At 36.5% G+C, this 21,809-nt stretch overlaps 1 protein-coding gene across 4 annotated transcripts in view; it reads left to right on the top strand.

Moving 5' to 3' along the window:
• The window catches only part of LOC124413520 (atrial natriuretic peptide receptor 1), a 137,093-nt gene that overhangs the window by 32,465 nt on the left and 82,819 nt on the right, over positions 1–21,809 (top strand). For 2 of the 4 annotated variants that reach the window (XM_046894153.1, XM_046894152.1), the window contains exon 1: positions 2,122–2,486. The exons of the other annotated variants lie outside the window; for them this stretch is intronic. In XM_046894153.1, coding sequence (XP_046750109.1) covers positions 2,159–2,486 — 328 coding nt within the window. In that variant the 5' untranslated portion in view covers positions 2,122–2,158. Of the gene's footprint in view, positions 1–2,121; positions 2,487–21,809 lie in introns of those variants that run through there. 4 annotated transcript variants of the gene reach the window in all.

Here is a 21,809-nt window from a genome sequence, read left to right as displayed (position 1 = left end):
TCATTTTTATTCCCAGTTTTATGCTCCCAGCTTCCGAAACCGAACCCTCGGCGTTTCGCGTTTTCGTAATCGTTATCGCGTTGAAGTACGGCGGAAGATTTCGAAGGGTGATTGGGTTTCAGAAAGGCTTGGTGTACACGCGTGTCCTTCGTGTTTTTGTACCCAACGTATGAATTAGAGAGCGCCCTGACAACCAGGTCTGATAAAAGTTGAATACCCGATAATAAAGGGGTGCGTGGAAAACGCGAGTCTCGATTAGTATGGATTCGTGCGGTGAAAATTAGAGGGAAACGTTAACCGAGAGATTGCCGTTGTAACAGCTGTACGATAATAACGTAGACGTACCTACGTGCGGATAAAACGCGCGTAAACAATTAACGAGGATCAATTTCCGTAGCCTTTTCATTCAATTTCCGTGTCACAACACCGAGGGGTGCGGTTGGAACTTTTATTAGGCAATTTTTGACAGCGGTTTTTTCACTGCAAGCAATTGTTGCTTCGGGGTGATTTCTTCATCGGCGAAAGACGCGGGTGCGAAAAGAAGACGAGAAAATCGTTATAAGCGAGAATGCGGGGGAAAAAACGAGAGTAAATAGATTGGAGAAGAAGGAAAAAAAATATCTATCAAGCTAACCATCAGCCGCCGATGATCGACTAGATATAGAACATGCGCTCAGCTATCCACACCTGTAGACTAATCGTCAAAAAACAAAGTAGATTAAGGGGAGGGAGAAGAGGGAGCGGGGGAAAAAAGAAAATTTCAAATATAAAAGGAGAAGGGACAGAGCGGTTATGCTAATACGGTTTATCCGAGCACCTGATCCTCCGGCGCAGCGATCTTGTGTTTTGTAAAAATTAAACGTGCCGATCCGATTGCAGGAAATCGAAGACAGGTTTTCGGCGTAATATTTTATTGGGGAAATTTTTTTTATCCCTGAGGTAAAATTAACGTGGGTACCTTACCTAACGTCGCTACGTGATAGTAGAAACGAAAAAAAAAAACGTCTGCCGAACAAAGAGAGGGAGAAAAAGATGTATATATGTATAGGGATGTGTGTGTGTGTGTGTGTGTGTATATTTTGTAGGTTTGTACACGTATCAAGTCAGTGACAGGTATTAGGCGTGGATGGATTACTACGGCTCGTGTCTCTCCTCGTGGAGGAACGAATCAATTTTAATCTCTGAACGTTCGGAAGAACGGATGTTTAAACTGATGAATGAATGAATGAATGAATGAATGAATGAATGAATGAATGAATGAATGAATGAATGAATGAATTCTTTTTTAGCGCGCGCGTTTCATGCACGGTTTTTGCTGCGTTGCACGTGTAAAGCTTCGACAAACTTGATACTGAAGTTCGTTTCTTTCGTCTTGTGTTACACGTTAGGTATTCCGAACTTTGAAATTTTTAAACTGAAGGTGTTAATCGATACGTGGACGTGTCTAATCGACAAGTGATTCCTGTCTGCGTGTGTGCGTAAAAATTAAATTATTTTTCAAGTACCTACGTATATTAATTCAAGGAGGTGAAATACAAGAACAAAAACAAGAAAAAAAATGTATATATACGTTCATTCAATATGTGTAGTGGATCTGTGATTTATTTTTCGAATATTAATACCTGTGTATCATCGTCGTTTATTCGTGAATAATAATCGTACTTCAGAATGAAAGTACAGTGTATTCACAAAGAATATCAACGAATGATCATCAATCAGAATACAAACGAATCGTAAGACGAAATTATGATATTGAAATTGGGGAACCTGTACGCTTGTTAAAAAATAAACAAACACAAAAAAATAAATAAATTATATTATGCTAAAACTATAAATATACGTAATCCATAGTGAATTAAATCCAATGTTCGATGTAACAGGATGATCGAAGAATGAACGGTAATCGGTGATGTGAAATTACTATGAATAATCACGCGGGTAAAAGTATAACGTATAAACTGGCTGTAAAGAAAAAAAGAAAAACTAAAAAACGTACAAACAATAAACGTAATAACGATAATCGTCTAGGTTCGGTGTCAAATTTTCAATCTCATCAATGATCGTTAACGCAATACCGTTTATTTACGCGCAATTCATCGTCAACCAGACGGTGAAGATCATCTAGAAATACAGGATCAAGAATTCTCCGGGCGTGAATATGACTCGCGTTACGCTGTCGAAAATCGTCTCGATAGTCTTCTCGATCATATCGATCCGCGCGGCTGTCGTCAAGTCAGTCGTTATTCACTCGGAGGGAAACCGCAGCTTCGGCATCGTCAGGCTCGCCGTCATCGCCCCCCAGGATTCTCACCACGAGCAAGCCCTGCCTCGAGTCCTGCCTGCCGTCAGCCTCGCCGTCAGATTCGTCGTCTCGGCCAAGGGCCCGTTGCCTGGTTGGACGATCAACGTCGAGCACAGGGACTCGCAGTGCTCGAGTACCTTCGGGCCTCTCGCCGCCTTCGATTTCTACATCAACAAGACCGCAGGTCAATTTTGCCCGATTAATTGCAGGGGATTTTTAAGGGAAAAACTCGGCTGTTCGTTGTCCCGTTTTTCCGACGTATATCGAAAATTATCTCTCGTTTCGAATGATTTTTTTTAAACAATTTTTTTTTTTTTTTTTTTTTTTTTTACCGATTTTTTAGCATCAATTTTTTTATTCACTTGTCACTGATTTCGATTGGTAATTTAAAGCAGCATTTTTTTTTTTTTAATTTAAATCACAAATCGATGGTAATTTATTTTGAAAATGTTGCTGTTAATTGTGATAGAGATTTTTTGAAAGGAATAGCTTCTTGAGGGGGAAAACAATATTTTGTCATTGAATGAGAAATCGTGTTGGAAAATATATTTCTATTATTATTCAATCAGTTTATTCGACAGATTTATAGTCGATTATAATCGAATTGCGGTTTAAACGATAATTGAGAGGTTTTTTTTTCGAGTGTAGTGCAAGTTTGATTACAAGAAAGATACATAAATTATACATACATAGATTTGTATAGGATTGAAATCTCTGACGAATGTATGTTTTGCGTGAGTTGAAAGTATATGCAAAGCTCGATTCTTGTTTCCGGTTATAAAGTGTATAATAAAGTTCGCGTTGCTCGTGATTAAAGGAGCCAATCAATTTAATCGTTGAAGATCAAAAGATCGATGATTGAGATAGTGTTCGAAATTCTCTTATTATGGACGATTCATCGAGTCTGTTGATCGCGTTATATATAGGATAACGGTTGATGTCGTATTACGGTTAAATGATTTCCAGACGATCGATCTTGACCCCTGAGCACCGCAAGTGGGAAGAACGAATAACGAGATGAAAAGAAAAGAAAGAAAGAAAGTGGAAACGAACAGTCCGATTTGAAGCAAAAACTAAAACGTTCAAACCGATCGCCATGATTATGTGCCAATTAATAAACCGCTGCGATTTCGATCTTCTGTTGTTGATACACATTCGATCGAGATATTTTAAGATACATACACAAAGTTCTCTTCTACGATATAAGTTATACGATATATGATAAATCGCGCGATTGAAGAGGGAGAAAATATGCCATATATAACATATCATGTGGGGGAGGGTGGGGCAAAGTGGGCTCCTGAAATTTTTGATCCCTTAAAAAATTTTGGGGAAAAGTGGGCCCCTGAAATTTTTTAAATAACAAGGGATAAAATTAATCACCTCAAAACTTTTTATTGAATATGAATTATTCGGAAATCATTTACTCGAGTAATTCCACGACTTATAACGCTGAAAGTTTCAACTTGTGCTTTACTCTCGACTTGTCGGAGTCAAATAATTTTCTGAACTTGAATTTATGATCACTTTTCCCCAAAAAAGTTAGATAATAATTTAATATAATTGTTCTTCGTATGAAAAGTAAAAATTTTATTCTAATTTTAGGCATTATTTTCTCAAGGGTCCCACTTTGCCCCACCCTTCCCTAAATTATACAGATATTTCGAGTGATTAATGGTGATCGCCTAATTGCACTTTGTAAATCCAACTGCACACCTTGCGACGGGCAAAAACACGTCGTTACCCCTTTTCTCCCTGTGTCAATGCCGATTACTAATCCATTAAATTGATCGATCATCGTCGCATATATCTGGTATGCTAATGCCTGCACGCCGATGCCTCATCCCGTCGAATCGCGTAATATTGTATTTGCAGATATTAGGTATTCATTGAGTGGAAATTTCGCGTCTACCTACACAAATTGTTGTTTTTCAATTAAGTATCGTTTATGTATTGAGATATTAATTAATTTATCATAGGAAATATACGATACGATTATACCGTTCTTTGATTTCAACTCCGGGATACACGCGTTGTTTTAATCGTTTTAGATTCTCCACTTTTTCTACCTTATAATTTACTCTTCATATCTATTATTCTATTTTCATAGTAAATTAATTTAGTTGTATCAGCAGGTGATCCGAGGAGCCGCAGCCTTGTAATTATACGTTTCATGACCGAATTTAATCACTTAATCACTATAAATTACGCTTTTAGTGAGCGTTAACGTTTCGCGTTACTTTTACTTTTATAATCTTGTGTCGAGAGTTTCACTCTTGGAAAACATATTATATTATAAACGCGGTATTAATATGTCTCTCCTCGTATGTCGAAGCTTGCTGTTATATATATATATATATATATATATATATATATATATATATATATATATATATATATATATATATATATATATATATATATATATATATGTATGTATACATAGTTATATACATCGGGTTCAAGAAGCCTGAAGCCTCTCACGAAATTTTGACCAGTTCCAATGTATAATTTACAAGTAGATTAGAATTAATTGAGGAAAATTGTCTAGCGGGGAGTAAACCAGTATAATTATTTTAATTGCCTTTTATAGTCCCTTATATCTACTGATGTTGCTGCTGTTCAAGCTACTGTTGCTGCTCCTCATGTCCGAACCGATGTTTCATTACTATTAATATATCATTATTATCATTACTGACGTTGTGGTTTTTTTTTTTCATTTTTTCTTTTCTTTTTCTTTTCTCTCTTTTAATCTGTATTATTGTATTATTGTCGTGTTACCGTTATTATTATTATTTTACAAGTTTTTCAATCACTAGATGCAATCGTACCTAATCCTAATCCTGATTTATGTTGTAGGTACATTTGTCATATAACTCGTAAGACATTTGATAGATTAGTTTATTTTCGTGTTACAACTGTGTGTAGGTAATAGGTATACCTATACATACAGGGTATAGTGTATCGCATATATGATCATTGTTTTCGGTAAAATGAAATTCTGTCGGGAATTTACGTTTCTGTATAATATCTTAGCTTGTGTCTTGAAGAGAAGTTCGTATATGTACGTAGTAAATTTTATGGATTTCTTATCGTTGAAGAAATATGACAAACGAGTTTAATTCGGAATCCCTAAAAGTCGAAGGTGTATATTATATATGACTATGTATGTCTGTATGCATGTATGGTGAATACATTCATGTGTAAAGCGAGAGTGAGAGAAAAAACTTGAAGATCGTCGGCGATCGAGGCTTAGAATATCAGATATCAAAGATCGAAATTTCGGAAAGACGATTATGATATAATTTATAAAGGCAGCAGCTATCGCTGTCAGGCTTGTGTAAGAAATAATTTTTGCGACCCACTCCGTTGACGCGAAGCTAAGAGAGAGAGAGAGAGAGAGAAAGAGAAAAAACAACAAAATGGGAAGAAAAATGAACCCAGTGGAAGATGAATTCTGACGCAAGATCGTTATTTGCTATGATTTGTTTTTATCATTTTTCCAACACACGCATCATCGATGATCAGTGAATTCGAAACAATTTTTCACAGATTTTTAATGTAATAATGGTTCGTCCTTGTTATATATATACACACACACGACACAAGTGAAATAAATATTCTTCACTTTTTAATATTATACCGCGGTGTCACGTTTTCTTATAAATAAACCAAACTCTACGTAACCGAAACGCTTTGACAGATTCGGGGCCAAAAAGTTACTCCTCGACGATCGATGTTCGTTCCGGAGATGAGATATTTGTCACTTCAGACGACAGAATATCTGCATTCGAGTGTCGAAAACTACAATAGCTAATTCACCGAGGCCTGGCCTTGTCCTCCATTCGCTTATCGCGAATTTTACCTCTCATGTGTGCAATGTGGAACATGATTTTTATTCTTGGACTCGGTCGCGTTTCTTGTATTTATTTATATACATATATTCTCGCTAAAATAGACGACTTCTTTTATCATCACCCCACGTGCCCGAAGATTATATTATGAACGACGCTTCTTTCGTACGTTTGGGTGGGTACATACATATATATAAACCTTATCGTCGTGAAGTTTCTACTTTTGTTTTTATAATAGGTACCTACGGAGTTATTTCCTCGCGTTTAATTTTTTTTCCGCACTTCTATATTATATCTGCGAATCAGCGCGACGTTTTTAACCCCCGCCGGAAAACAAAAAGATAAAGAAACAAAAAGAAAACAAGATCCATAAAAGAAATCGAAATCTGTGAGAAAATCCGATAATTAATAATAATTATCATGGAAACATTCGAAAAGGAATTTCACTTGACAGGAATTTTCAAATACCGTAGAGATATGATTTTTTTTTTTGGAGGAATCTATTTTTCCTGAAAGTATTATGTATTATAATGGTAAAAAATATTTGCTCGCAGAATTTTGATTTTCAAATATTTTGAAAACTTGAACTGTAGACTTTTGTTTATACAGCGGAGAGTGAAAAACCGTTTTGTTTTTATTCTCAAAAGTGTATAAAAAAACTGATTTTGCCCTTGAAAATTGGCGTCAACTCGAAATCACCTTAAATGATAAAAAAAAAGAAAGAATGGGCGAAAAATCGCACTCCGTAGGTAAAAAGGGAAAATTTTGTAGGAATAAGGATCTTGTTTTACGTATAATAAGAGCCACGATCAGAGATGCCTCGTATCTCGACGTAGGTATGTATGTATATAAACGCGGTGTGCAGCATTTACTTGGCTCAGCGCGTTGTTAGTTAATCATTTTAATTAGAGTCCATTTGTCGGGCACGCATTTCGCTCCGTATTAACCGCGGCGCGGAATCGTGATGATCAGGCGGCTGCTGTTCGCCCTTCTCATCGTGCATCTGGTGAAAAAGGGGACTATTTTTACGGCAACGTGACGTCATCGTTTCGCAGCTGCACCAGCACCAGCACCAGCGGCACAACCAGAGTCGTGACATCGAGTCTCTCCCTTAATTTCGTTTAATTATCCCCTCGGCGTCGAGCGGCGGCGGCCGCAGCTTCATATCTCCGTAAATTGTTATACTACGGGTTAATTTAAACCAACCAGCGCCTTTTCACCATCGTCATACTCCTGGCATCTCCTTCCATCTCCTTCCATCTCCTTCCATCTTTTCTATATCTACGTAGAAGTAATATGAGTATCGGTGTGAGTGCGAATCTGATGGGAAAATAAATGTTATTCTCTGTTTGATGGGGTTTGAGGAACAGTGATGGTTGAAAATTTGAAAATATGTGTACGAAAATCTCTACGCTCGAGAGAAAACTGCGTGTCTTTTGAGGAGAAGAGATTTCATGGGAAGTAAAATGGATATTTTAGAATTTATGGTTATTGTGGTTAATACGTGGATAGCACTTTTTGAACGTTACATTTACAACAAATTTATAAATACGATAATAAGAGTTTAAATATGCGCAGGTAGATCTAACGTAATTGATGTATAGATCTCACACTAAGAAAATTCTGTCCATATACTCACCGCAGGAGATTTAAAATATGACTTTAATCTTGCGAAAATTGATGTGGTTTTGACTATGAATCGATTACCTAAAACGTGCCTTTTGACGTTCGAACGGTGAACGTGAATCACGATTTTTTCGAGTTCTTCCGAATTCGTTAAACGGTACTCGAAAAATAAGTTGAAAAATAACGGACATTTGGCTTTACGAAGCGAAAATTAATTTGGTGGTCCAGTATTCATGGAAATTATGCAATCAGGGAATTATTAGGGTATTTCATATCCTCTGGAAAAAGCTGGAAATCTCAGGGAATTTCATGTCGTATCTGGAATATATTAATTTTCATTCCAGGTTTATAAAAATTTAGCCATTCGGAGAGAAAGAAAATTTTTATTTCAACTTTCAGGCAATCGTCACGAACCAAGCCCTGATTTCTTAAAAATTGTACGTGCTAGCGAATTCTCACAAATTCACCTCGCAATGAGCAGTGCTCTAGTCAAATATAGAATATTCTTGTTCCTATGACTATTGTATTTATCATTTATTCTGCACATGAGAACAAACTAGATAAATAATGATTCTTGTCTGTAAAAGCTGGAATTCTCCGGAAATTACGTTTTTACAAATATTTGGATTTCCTGAAAAGGCATAATAACGGAAAATATTCGAAGGCGCGAACTAAATTTTTCGTTAAATCATTATAATTCACACTGCGATTATTGTTGCATTGTGATCGGTGAGTCAATTCTTCGGTGGCATCGATTAGCTGTCGTTCGCCTTGAGAGGTTAAGGCACGGCCGGCAACTCGGGGCGTTCCTTTAACTTCATCCCCCTCCCCCTTCCGCCCGCATCCCCTTGACGCTAACTCTGATCGCGTTTCCATCAGTCGAGGGGGTTAATTAATTGACTCGTCGCTGATGCTTCTTCTCAGTTCTCCGTGCCGAAGTAACGCGCTAAAGGAATAGTGTTGAGGATATAAAAGGATGAGAGGATGAGAGGATGAGGGGATGAGAGGATGAGAGGAGAGTGAATTGAAGTTGAGCCGAATCTTACGGTATGAATTTGGGAGGGAAATCCGATCGACGATTAATTAAGGCGAGATCGAACTTTTTATCTCAACCACGCAAGCTTGCTAATCGATTTATTAGCAACGATTTTAGCGAATTGCAGTTCTAACGGCATCATCTTATGGCCTCTCAAGCTCGTTTTACTTTACACCGTCGCTCATCGTCAGCTCCGTGCGCTATGAGATGAACTCGACGATCCTGCACCCTCAATTTTATCTCCCCTTATAGCTTAAATGGCCGCAGGCGCAGCTAGTCTTGCGTTTTCTTGAAAATATTTCTCACGTTTCCGCCAACCGTTTATCATTATCCTTATCGTTATTATTATTTCTTTAATAATTATTCTCGGATCGTTCATTTTCTGTTTGTTCATTTTAACTTAACTCCTACAGCGATCGAGTAAACGAATTTTTATTATCGATTACGCGGGGGTATTCGAAAGTAGAAAAACTAGTTTACGGTGAATGAATTTCAACGGGAAGAGGAAAATCGTAATTAATCAAGCTAATTATAAGTTACCAAGCGAATTACGCCTTTTAACCAGATAATGTAAGTACAATTCGTTATTCTTGCCGTGTTCATTCGAATCCCCTTGTCTTAGGGGTGAAACAAATTACCGCTCATCAACCGCGATTTCACGGTAAATCAATTTTTCCAATTCCCAAGAACGCGACCACGGATCGACAGGGAAAATTTACGCTAAATCCAGTTATGTGTAATATTTTTTCACCGATTGACCAAACGATCAATCTCTTTGATCCGCGTTTATTCTGTACGTGATACACGACTAATTATACACGAGGTTTTTTTCGTTTTGTTTTTCAAAATATTTTTGATAATCCAAGTTGAAAATTTTATATCCTATTGTTTCGCAGGCAGCTTCTATGCGAGTCAAATTTTTGGACAATTTTATTCTCTTACTCCTGAAATATGTATGTAAAAAAATTCTCTTATTTTCTCGCATGAATTATAGATCGCGAATATTTTTTATGTACATACGTAAGTTATATAGTATATATATATATATATATATATATATATATATATATATATATATGTATAAATAACTAGCTATAATTGGAGGCAAAAAGGAGAGATAAAAACGGATCAAAGATGGGGGCGGATAGTCGAAGGCATTGTAAAGGCATTAATTATTCCCAGATGCTAGTTTGTCGGGTCACTCAGACGTCACGCGAAGAATCTGTCAAGATGTTCGCTGTGTACCGTCAGGCTATTGAGCGAACGAGAAAAAAGGAAGAAGATAAAGTAAGAGGAGAAAAAAAAACAAACGAAAAACAAAAAGAAGAACACGTACGTACGAAGAAATAAGAAGAAGAATAAGAAGAAAAACTGGAGGTAATAATAAGGAGGTAAAAAAAGGAACAACCTTCTCAAGACGTGTCTGTAGGTGTGTATAGGATTCGACGTTGTTATTCTAAGGCGACTCACATTATCGAGGATCATTTGTTCGGTTAAATTCAATTCAATTCAATTCAATTCAATTCAATTCACCTGCGTGGAAAACGAGTCTGTACGTTTTTTATTATTCTTCTTCATCTTCTTCTCCTCATCCTCTGCAGGATTGCCTTTCGTGTCATTCTCATCTATCGTCTTTCTTCAGTCTCGTATTACATAAATACAGACATATGTTTCTTAGCCAATGACGAAGACTTTTACTGTGAACAACGTTTCGAGCATGAAATCATCAACGCGAAGTTCGAAGCTCTCGGAGCCGTGAAGACGGGTCAGTCACAAATCTAGAGACTGACGCAACTGTCCACATACGGTGTCGATTCTCTTCTCTCTTTCTCTCTCTCTCTCTCTCTCTCTCTCTCTCTCTCTCTCTCTCTTTCACTCTTTTTTTCCTCCCGCGACTGGATATTATAATATTTTTCTCCTTTTTCTTTTTATTCTCCTCCTTACTCTGTACAACGAGTCTTTTTTTTTTTTATATTCTCTTTTCTTTATTTTTCGTTTTTATTTTCAAAGCTATTTTCGTCTGACCGCGTCACGTAATATTGCGCAATGAAAAAAACATTCTCAATCCGTACACGCGTCAATTATATGTATACAAGTATATACCATACATATAATTTTATTTAAACCGAAGCATCTGTTGTAGCGAGATTGAATTTTTCTTTTAGGAATTTCATAGTTTAGAACCAATTTTCTGTATAACCTATATATTTTCGATCTTTCTATCTTTTTTTTTTTTTTTTTCTTTTTTCTTTTTCTTTTTATGTTACCAATTTTTATAGTATGATAAAAGAGAAAAGTAGAGAACGAATGAAAATAATTCAAAGACCGAAATTGGCGAGACGTTGAAATTTGTTCTCTTCATTCTTGTCTTTCTATTATTTTATTATGAGAAAAATTACTCGCTACGCCGAATTCGTACGTGTATAGGATATTCCAGTTTACTATCGTGCCTGAAAAGCAACGTGGGCAAGGTATACCTATGTAACATAGGCTAGGTGGACACTATGCGTGAAACGTAATCCGATTCAACTGGCGCGGCGGCTGTTGGGCTCGTTAATTAAAGAAAGAGCCAATTTTCACGTTTCGGAGTAAAGCAGAGAAAACAGGAGAGGAAGAGAGCAGAAACCGCGAAAAAAAAAAGAAAGAAATTAACTCAAGTGAGAAAAATAATAATAATAATAAAAATATTATATATATTCATAGAGAGAGAGAGAGTTAAAAAAAAAAGTAGGATAATAATTTTTTAAAAGCACTAAAGTGAAAATTTCCACCTAACGTCATTTTACCCTCTGCAGTGGTTTATAGCTTTTTGCAACGCCTGTGGAACGCTGACGCGGTGGAAAAAGTAGCTGTATAGGTATAAGGTATAAGATGCAAGTCTAGGTGGTAGATTGGCTTGGAAAAGCGACGTTGTCGTTTACGTTTTTCTACTTCTTGTCAGACGTTGTGGTTGAAATAAGCCAAAGCAGAAACGGAAAAGCATTTTACTTAGCAACGAATTTCGTCACGTTTGCGGCGTTGAAAGTTTTTAATTGATGCCTAATCTCGAGTTCAAATCACGCGAACGAATACCCGATATACTCAGAATCACGGATTGTACTCGTTAATTTCAAGATCACAGAAATTTGCCTGCACTTATCGTTGTCGTAATAGTAGAATCACGTAAAAACACTCAACTTCTGGATTATTTATGAATATTTAAAATGATTTTGAAAAGGACCTTATTAAAATTATCAAACAATTCTTAGAAACTGGATATTCTATTAGAAATTAGAAATTTTTTCCGATTTTTTGAACTGTACTCAAGTTCATATTTTATGGTCAATTGAAACATTGTTTGAAAGGTCTAAAAATTGCCGGCAAATTCTCAAAATTAATATTTTTCGTTTAGAACATCTCTCTTGACTTGTTTTGTTGATTTACTTTACAATGAAACCGGTCCAGAAATATTCTAAGTGAAAATAGAAGTTTGAGAATATTTTGGAAATTTTCAGATGGTTTAAACAATGTTTTAGTCAGTTAAAAAAAAATTGAAGCGCTACAAAGAATTAGGAAAAAAAAATCAGCCCGTTATAGGTCAGGTATTAAAATGTTTGGGAAAAGACAAATACAGTTTTTTAAAATTGTAAACGATCAGCTCCGTTTAAAATCACCTTCGATATATATAAATATATCATTGAGCAGTTGAATAAAAAAGCAAAAAAAAAAAAAAAAATCAGGGTTCCGTTTCACAGTCGAAAAAATTGAAAAAAAATTTCTGAACAAGATCAAACATTTTGAGGGTCAGTCGTTGGTTGGGTTCGCATGGAATTCCTCGTATATAGTGCGTTCCTATATAATGATGATTCCTGTATAAATATTAACTAAACTAACTTTCGAAGGGTTGCTGAATCCGGTGGGGTAAAATTCATTGGCGGTGATTGTAATACAACAATGTGTAATACGGATGGTATCAGTCACGTCTTTTCCCCACGTAGCCTCCGGGCAAAACCTTACTCACTCGATAATCACTTCCTGGATGGAAGTAACAAATTTTGATTATTCACCGGCACGATCGTCTGTTATTTTTTATATAAATATATATATGTACGTGTATGTATATACAGGCCGGATACTGTAGCGCGGTTCGTACAAGTTTCCGGTTTACTGTACGTGCAGGTACTCGAGTACCCTTCTTGTCTTGTGAAAACCCAACGCAATGCTCAACCGTATGCTCATTATACTTAGAGGATTGATACAAAGATTGGAGAAGAGAAAAAAGACCGTTCGAAAAAAGTAGAATAATATTATTTCCGACGATAGTGATGATGGTGAGGAAGAAGAAGAAGAAGAAGAATGAAACAATTACGTCACTATTATACTGTATCACGTGGCAGAACTGAATCTCTCGGATTATATCTACTAAATAATTATCATCAAATAGACCTGAAAATCTGTAAGAATTTTAACATCTTATTTTTCGCAAAAATTCGTCACAATCGATGCAGGGTTCATATTCTTTTTAATTCCCGTGGGAATTGAAAGATTTCTTTCGCAAAAATTGTCTCGATTCATGTTATATATATATATATATATATATATATATATATATATATATATTTTCTTTCTTTAATAGCTTGTGCAAAAAACTTTGTTTCATTTTCTATCACCTTGTAGAAAATTTGATATTCGTATAAACGCATCGATTCGTAACAGATACGCTAGAGGCTTTTCAACATTTTCAATCTCTGTGATTCCCTCGGTTTTATTTGTTTTCATCCACGTCCTTTCGATCCCTTCGTCTTTCATCGAAGGTGATTAAATGCTCGCTGCTCGCACGTGGGACACGGTGTGAGATAGCGAAAAAAAAAAATTAAAAAAAAAAAAAAAAGAAAAAGACGCAGAAAAAGCGGAAGTCGATCCGGGGGCCGGAAGTCGGCCGGCGTAAGATTCGATATTACTACAAGGCCGAAGCTCCTCGATTCCCGAACAAGTTTCTCTGTGTATTATAAAAAATTCTTTTCGCTCCCCATCGTTGCTTGACCTCATTTTCTCGTTAATATTATTTTGCTCTTTGCATCGTCTCAATTTTTTTCACTCTCTCTCTCTCTCTCTCTCTCTCTCTTTCTCTCGTATTTTCCAACTCCATTATCGTCCTAATCATTATTATTATCATTATCATTATCATTATTATCGGCATCGTTACGCAATATTCTGTACAGTATAATATATACCTTGTAGGTAGGTAGGTAGGTAGGTAGGTACTTATCGCCATTCGAGTCGCTTAATATTTTACCACGGCATTTCCATACTACTTGTGTAATCTATGTACATACATACATACATGCATACATATATACACGCACAGGTATATGTATACCTATGTATTGTTTGTCCATTAGATGCAATTACGTGCACCCCTAACGGAATTCAGATTCCCCCTATCGGGCTGCAGGTATATATACGGGGCGTTGCACGCCGAATTGGACGGTGTTGAAAAATTTTCATTTTTGATATCCTGAATTTTTTTACATTTTTTAGTATCTCTCGAAAGAGCCTTTTTCGTGAATTTTGAGAATTTTTCGATTACTTGGTACAAAAAAAAAAAAAAAAATCAAAAGATGCACTCACTTTCAAAAATACGATTTAAAACTTCGGACTGAAAAATCTCAATCAAAAATTACTTTGAATATTTTTCTCGTATTTTTTTCTGTAAGGGCCATAAAGGGAAAAAAAAACACTTAAATTTTGACCATTATTGAGAAAATTATGAACAAAGAACAAAAAAAAAAAAAAAAAAAAGAGCGAATTTTTTTTTGAATTCTTCTTTTGTTCTCTTCTTGACAAGTAATCCAAAAAAAAAAATCTCAAAATTTATCAGAAAGGCTCTTTCGAAGGGTACTAAAAAATATAAAAAAAAGCACTTCAATTATTATTCCTTCTTTACCGACATCTATAATCGATCTCAAGATCACGATCCATAACACAACGGTACACGAACCTCGAATTTTATCCTCCTAAATTAAAAGTTCATATTAAATTATAACTATTTTATGAGATTGTGAATTAATAATGAAAAAAGTCGTCGGATAAGCTTCTCACACATCAAATGGAGGCTTATCATCATTACAAGTGTGGGGTCTCCCTTGTGACGTAAATTAATATTACGAATGATGTGAGCGATAAAAAAAAAAAAAAAAAAAAAAAAAAAAATACGCATTCGCGATAGTTTATAAATTGAAAAAAAAAAATGTATGCAAATGAAAAATCAACTGAGCGCGTTCCTTCACATAACGTATAAAAAACGCTCACATATTGACAGAACCTTTGATTTACCGTAAACATACTTATTAGGGGGCGCGGTGCCATGATGGAAAATAGCAAATTGTATGTTTCTAAAACACCCTAGCATTATATATATATATATACATACACATAAACCTACGTTAAGTACACGTGGCGCGTATCTTCTCTGGTTTCTGCGCTCGGTTCTATAATTCGCGTTGGTATTATAGTACACCTATATGTAATATTGTGTAATCTACATTTTTCTTGTAAGTCGACACGAGCACGAACATGTAACGCATGATACAAACGCGAATGGGAATTAGGCATGCCGTAGAAGCTGGATCTTTATACGGTATTCAAATTACCGGGAAATTCTCGTCGCCGGATTATACGCTTTACATCTGGCTAAACACTTGATCCGATTCTACCGGTTCGAGAAACACCGATTTAATACACTATTTTCCCATCTATAAATCGATACACGTGTTATACATATATTATACAATACATATACATATATATGTTACATACGTATAAGGTTTTAGGAGGTAATTTTGAAATTAACATCGGTCTTTAAGAAAATTTCCTTACATCAAAATTATCACAATTTCTTGCAAGAATTTAAACGTCACGATTTTTTTCTAAATTCTTCCGTCTTGCTGTTTTTCCAACTTGTAGAATCTACGAATTTCGGTTTCTATTCTATCGGGACAACAATATAGAACTCTGATATTTTTCTATTATGAAAGAAAAAAGAAGGAAGAGAGAAAGAAAAAATTAATGAATACAAAATTCAGTTATATTTTCCTTTTTACGTATCAATAGTGCGAGTCGTGACGTCAGGTGGTAGGTCGACCCTCAACCCTGCAGTATATCGTATATAAGCTACGTTTTTGGTGTTTTCTTCTACTTTTTATTGCGAGTCCCAAGGGTTATTAGTTTTTCCAGAAAACAATCAGACTCTGTTGTATACGATATATTAGACGAATTTTCTTTTCACAATTACGTTACGAGTCTGGTTAATATTCGGGTGTTTGTACCGATAAATCTTGAGAAACACTTTCAAGGAGTGTCTAACGCATCTTGCGCAACTTGATCTGTCGTATAAACCCGCGGCACAATTTTTCTTAACCTCGGGCTGATGGTTTTTTTTTTTTTTCTTTTCTGTTTTTGTTTTTGCTTTTCAACTTTATCGTACTAAAATGTCTCGCCGATTTACTACGCCCGTTCCAAAACCCTTCGCGAAGGCGAAACGAAACTGCTTGAGAAAAGAAAGAAAGAAGTAGAAAAAAAAAAAAAAAAACACCGAGGGGTTGGGAATTTAAACTCGAAATTCGTTGGTCTATTTCTCATATTTCGTTTATTGTTAGATTTATTTCAAACTCGTACAAGCCAATTTGTCTGGAGATGTAAAAAAAAAAAAAAAATTGCTTTTATTGTGTTTGGTGGTTTGGAATTTTCATCGATTCGTTTCCGTAACTATTTTTTCGATACGAAATCTTGTTCAAATGTATAATGAATAATTCAAAGAAATTCAAAGAGATGTTTGGACGAATTTTTCTCCAGACTTACGCTTTTTCGCGTCCCGTCTCGCAGTCGCGCGTTGAATTTCGCAATTTTCACACGTCTAAATCAGAACCAACATCATCCTGAATCGCGCGTCGTAAGCTGCGACGATGAAATTCTTGAAAAGCAATTTTCATCCAGACTGAAATGAATTTCGATCCGCGCCCGTCAGTCATCAGGCATTTCTCTCGTCCCCGGCCTGTTTTCTACGTTTATTTCGATATCTCGCGATTTTAAAATGCACACACACGAGTCCCTCATGGACGAATTTTTACCGAGATTTTCAATTATCTGAAATCGCGAACGTTCGCGAAACTTTATTCGCGAGTTCGAAAGGGGGAATTATTATTTTTTTTTTTAATTTTTTTTTTTTACCACCTCTTACGCAGAGATCCTGGATCTTGATTTTTTACCTGCTTTACGTCAACCCCACACTTGGTAATATTTTAGTATTGAATTTTGGACGTTGAGATTTATTCCCGTTTGCCTGATTCAATATGTAACTTGTTTTCCCCCGGTAAAACAAGTTCTTCTATCATTTTCGCACGTCAATCACAAACGGTTCGCAAAGCCTGCCTACTTCGATCTCGATCTTGCTCTTGCTCTCGCCTCGCCTCCTCTATCTTTGTAAGTTTCGAGGAAATGGAGCACGAAATTAGAATCAGCCCTGCGGACTTTAGCGCGGATCTCGAGCCGTCGCTTCCATTTTTCGAGGCCGACGAATTCCGACGATATCGCGATGTTGCAGAAAAGAAACGGGAATAAAAACAAATAAACTAAAAGTAAAGAGAAAAAAAAATTAGTAAAGAAAAAATGCGAATCACAACGTAGAAAAAAGTCTCAGCCTTCCTTCGGCTTTGCTTTTATTAGTACAAATTTGAACTCGTTCTTAATTGAATTACAATTCAATGTAGTACTAACTATCATTCGAAGTTATACGTATTTAAATAATGAATCGTTCGAACCGATAAATTAATCGTATTTAAATTCGATGATCTGCATAAAACAACATTTTAATCAGCACGCCTTCCGCAGACTTATTTAGACGATCGATTGATTTCTTAGGTTATACCATTCCTCAATTTAAAATTTGAATAATTTTTATAGGAAGCAAAAAAAAAAACAAAACAAAAAGACAAAAAAACAAATCGATTTAATTGTATACCTCAATTACGTGATAACTTCCTGCTTCGACTTTTTCATCTCCCCAGAATCTCAAGTCGATTTCGGACACGATTCACTTATTCGAGATTAAAACCATGCGGAGAGAGACAGAGAGAGAGAGAGAGAGAGAGAGAGAGAGAGGAGAGCAGTGATCTGGAGAATGAATCACTCAGGTGGTCGGAACCGTGACATCTAAGAGCCGAAGTAAATCTCTGAGAGAGACTCACTTGACTGACTTACTGACTGACTGACCTCTGAACCAAATGACGTAACGCTTCCAGTAGGAACGATATTCTCTTACAGATCTATATACATATATGTATATGCTAAAAGCTATATATATATATATAAAAAGCTGCTGCAGACTTTCACTCGAAAAGTTTGGCTTCTCTTGTGTGCACAGGTATATACATACATCACATTATAAACGTTAACGTACGTCATCGCTATGCACTCGGGTTAAATATAGCTCGGTGGATTGACTGAGGCTTGGAACGTCTTGGAACTCGTATAAATAAAAGAGTCGGTCGAGTTTGATGTACTTATTGAAAATTGAGACGATTTTTTTTACTCTTAAGAAATACTCAGCGATCTGCACTTGATCATTTCTCATTTTAGCATTTTAATTTACAATTATATAGTCTTCAATATTTTACGTAACTAGACTGTTTCGAATGTGGATACCTGCACCAGAAAGTCTCCTCGAAAACTCTCAGTGGCTTATCGAACACATTTTTTAATGCATAATTTGAGTCAAGATCAAGTATCACAATCAACGGATGAAAAGATTCACTTACATTATCGCTCGATCGATCTATCAATCGGTTATTATAATTCCAACGACTGTTTTATAACGTTGCTGCTCATTGACGAGTAGAACATGATGAATATATAACCTATAATTCGACGTAGTAAAAATATATGTGCCTCAACAGCGATTACAAGATGAAATTTTATTCACGTTCAGATCGCGATCGAGGAATATTGTATGTACAGTATATGTATTTGAATAAATCAATGACGCGATTCTTGGACGTTTTTGCCGAACCGGTTTCATGTGTATATCATCCACGGTCCATTATGAATTATAATTATATATACAAAACATGTAACTACTCGCGTGCTGGTGTCGATCATACCTCGTACCCGTTGAGCCGCCATGTTAGAATAAGGCCAAGGTGCGAAGCAACTCGCTCGCTCCTCACGCTTCATTGTCATTATTACCCTGAATTATTATTTTACACGTTATTATTACTCCCGGAGTTATCACGATCAGTAGACTTGCTGCGGGAACGCGAATTAATATCTCCGGTTATTTGTATTATTCAATGCTTCGGGATCTCGATAATATATATGTATAGCTACTGAAATAATCCTCGTTGCTTTGTATAATATACGTAAGACGGCAGCAAGAAAAGATGGATTACGCAAGACGCTGATTTGCTTCGATCGCGTATTGTCTAAAGTACTTCGAGACTCGAGACTCGAATAAGTAGATTCTCATTCGGAGCAGCGATTATTTTTTAATCATTATTATTTTTTTTCTCACTTTTATCAGCCAGAAGGTAGAATCTTTAGCGCAATAACCTGCAACAAATATTTTCACTAGGCTATATTTTTTGTCGATCTAAAGAAAAAGAAAAAAAAAAGAAAGTATTTAACGAACCATAACTTGAATAAATTGATTAACGACAAAAGCGAGGTGAAAAAAAAAAAAAAAGTAATACTCAAAGACAAGCCGATCGCGAAATCGATTCCTGCAGCTTTGTTTCAAAAGGGATGGTCCAAATTCCGTTTCCCGCACTTGCCGAACCATCACTACCGAAATTGTTCAATTTCGCAGCCTTTCGGTGTCGCCATTATAAGGCGGCTTTCGGAAATCAAAGCCCTTTTACTGCCATATTATGCATCGGAATTATAGGGCGATAAAAACGTGTCGAAATTACTACGAAGGAAAGAATGTTGCTATCCAGTTTACAATGTGCAATTTGACGTAACAATTATGTCCAATATATGATTCATTCATAACGATTAGGCCGATTACCGCCATTTGTCAGTGGCCGAATTTATCCGCTTATTGATCCCTCGCGTGCACGTCGTTGCGATTTGCGTTTAATAATTAGGAAATACCGATGACGGATGCGAAAGTAAAGCCAAGGATCATAAACGGAAGCGATTAAACGTACGATCCGGCAGAAGGCTCGCTGACTGTATAAATGTACCGAACACATCGATTCCTCGCTCTCAAGTACTCGAGGAATCTCTCTAGGTTCTCTGGTTCAATACGGATTGGGGATTTTGAATTGATTCGAGGATTCGAAGAAAGCGCGATCCGATCAAATCCAGACGCTAGACGGTGTAACGCAGCCACTTACTCCTCTCCTCTCCTCTCATCTTCTCTTCTCTTCTCTTCTCGTCTCGTTTCGTTTGATTGTTTGCCATTCAAGTGCACAGACGTTCGTGACGCCGAATCTTCAAGTTAACTCCCTGGAAAGCTGTGCAGACTTGTACATCGTATATGTACATACATACGTTCCGTATAACGTTCGTCTAGGTATATATGGCTGATGTTGGAAATGGAATTTTTATCGACTTTTGATTCCCGGATTTTATTGCTACCGTTGGCGGTTGGATGCGGGTTATTACACCTGCATTTGTATATCTAGTACATCGTTCTTTCGTCTCGGTTGGAATTGATCCGCCATTGAAATAGTGAAAATTGATACCGTTACTCGAAGCTTGCCATGCGAAGCTACATTGTTGAAAATTATTGTCAATTTACTACATGTATTATTGTCTAGAATTTATTGGAAAAACACAAACATTTATTTGAATTTAATGAATTTTTTATCTAATTTAGTGTATTTGGAAATTTAATACGCAGTAAATGTATGGTGGATTCACTGTTCCGTATCGGAATAAAATTTCCAATACAGTGTGTTTTATCTTTTCCTGCTTATACTATTATTGCCTTTTAACTATGCTAGCCATGTGGTTAATTATTGTATAATAATTCGATGGACGGCTTGAATAGACGGAGTCGGTGATACTTTTAGAGGAATAATCAGACACTGGGTTTTAAAATAGAATCGAGACTACACGCGATGTGCGTGAAACTGATCCGGGTATAAAGTGGAATGAAATTGGAGCGAATCAGACGAAGCGAGGGTAAAAATGTCGGCAATTAAAACGGAGAGGAATTTCCTTGATTAATACATCAAACGAATAATTTTTCTCTACAATATTATATGATGCTTACGAAAATAAAATATATATCATTTATATATTGCGAAACGGGGAATAAAAATTTTGCAACGTATTCGTTTCGGCTCATTCCACGCGTTCAATTTCACTCGATTTCAATGTTTAGTTCTTCGATAATACGTGTTACGTATATCGGCATAAAATCGGCGATTTATCGTTAGTCAGGACTTACGATAATCCAGGCAAGCATGGGTATAGGAACGACCCATGGTCCAAGGAGGCGGCTCGCTCCATTGCCAATAACAGATCCTGTGTCCTTGTTAATCCAGGAAGTGATTGGTAGTGGTGGAAATGCGCGAGACGTTAACGACGGTCCAGAGAGCTGAGCAACGACAACACTTGTTGCTCTTCGTCAAAGAGGAGAAGGGCTGAGGCTGCGCGCGTCAGGAGGGAAACCGAGGATCTCGGGAAAATATCAAGTATCAGAAAAGCAAAGCTGCGTAGGAGGGAGGGAGAGAGGGAGGGAAGCGGTTGCGAAACCATCGTAATTAAAAGCATCTTGCGTCGCTTTTATTTACTTCGGAAACTCATTGACTAGGCAGTCTTCTCGCTCCTTCTATACGGGCACATTGGAATCAACGTGAGGCATGCTAATCCGATCCGCCTCTCGCTGTAGGCAAGGACAAAATAATAAGAGGATAAAAAGTTTGGAAACTAATAGTTGTTATTTTAGTCATTCAGGTTATACGTTGTTCTCTTCCTTCAACGAAGAGACGTCGTCAACCTGAAA

This window comes from Diprion similis, chromosome 12 (assembly GCF_021155765.1).
Source record: "Diprion similis isolate iyDipSimi1 chromosome 12, iyDipSimi1.1, whole genome shotgun sequence".
In the NCBI taxonomy this organism is placed as follows: domain Eukaryota; kingdom Metazoa; phylum Arthropoda; class Insecta; order Hymenoptera; family Diprionidae; genus Diprion; species Diprion similis.
This window is presented reverse-complemented; position numbering and strand designations above follow the sequence as displayed.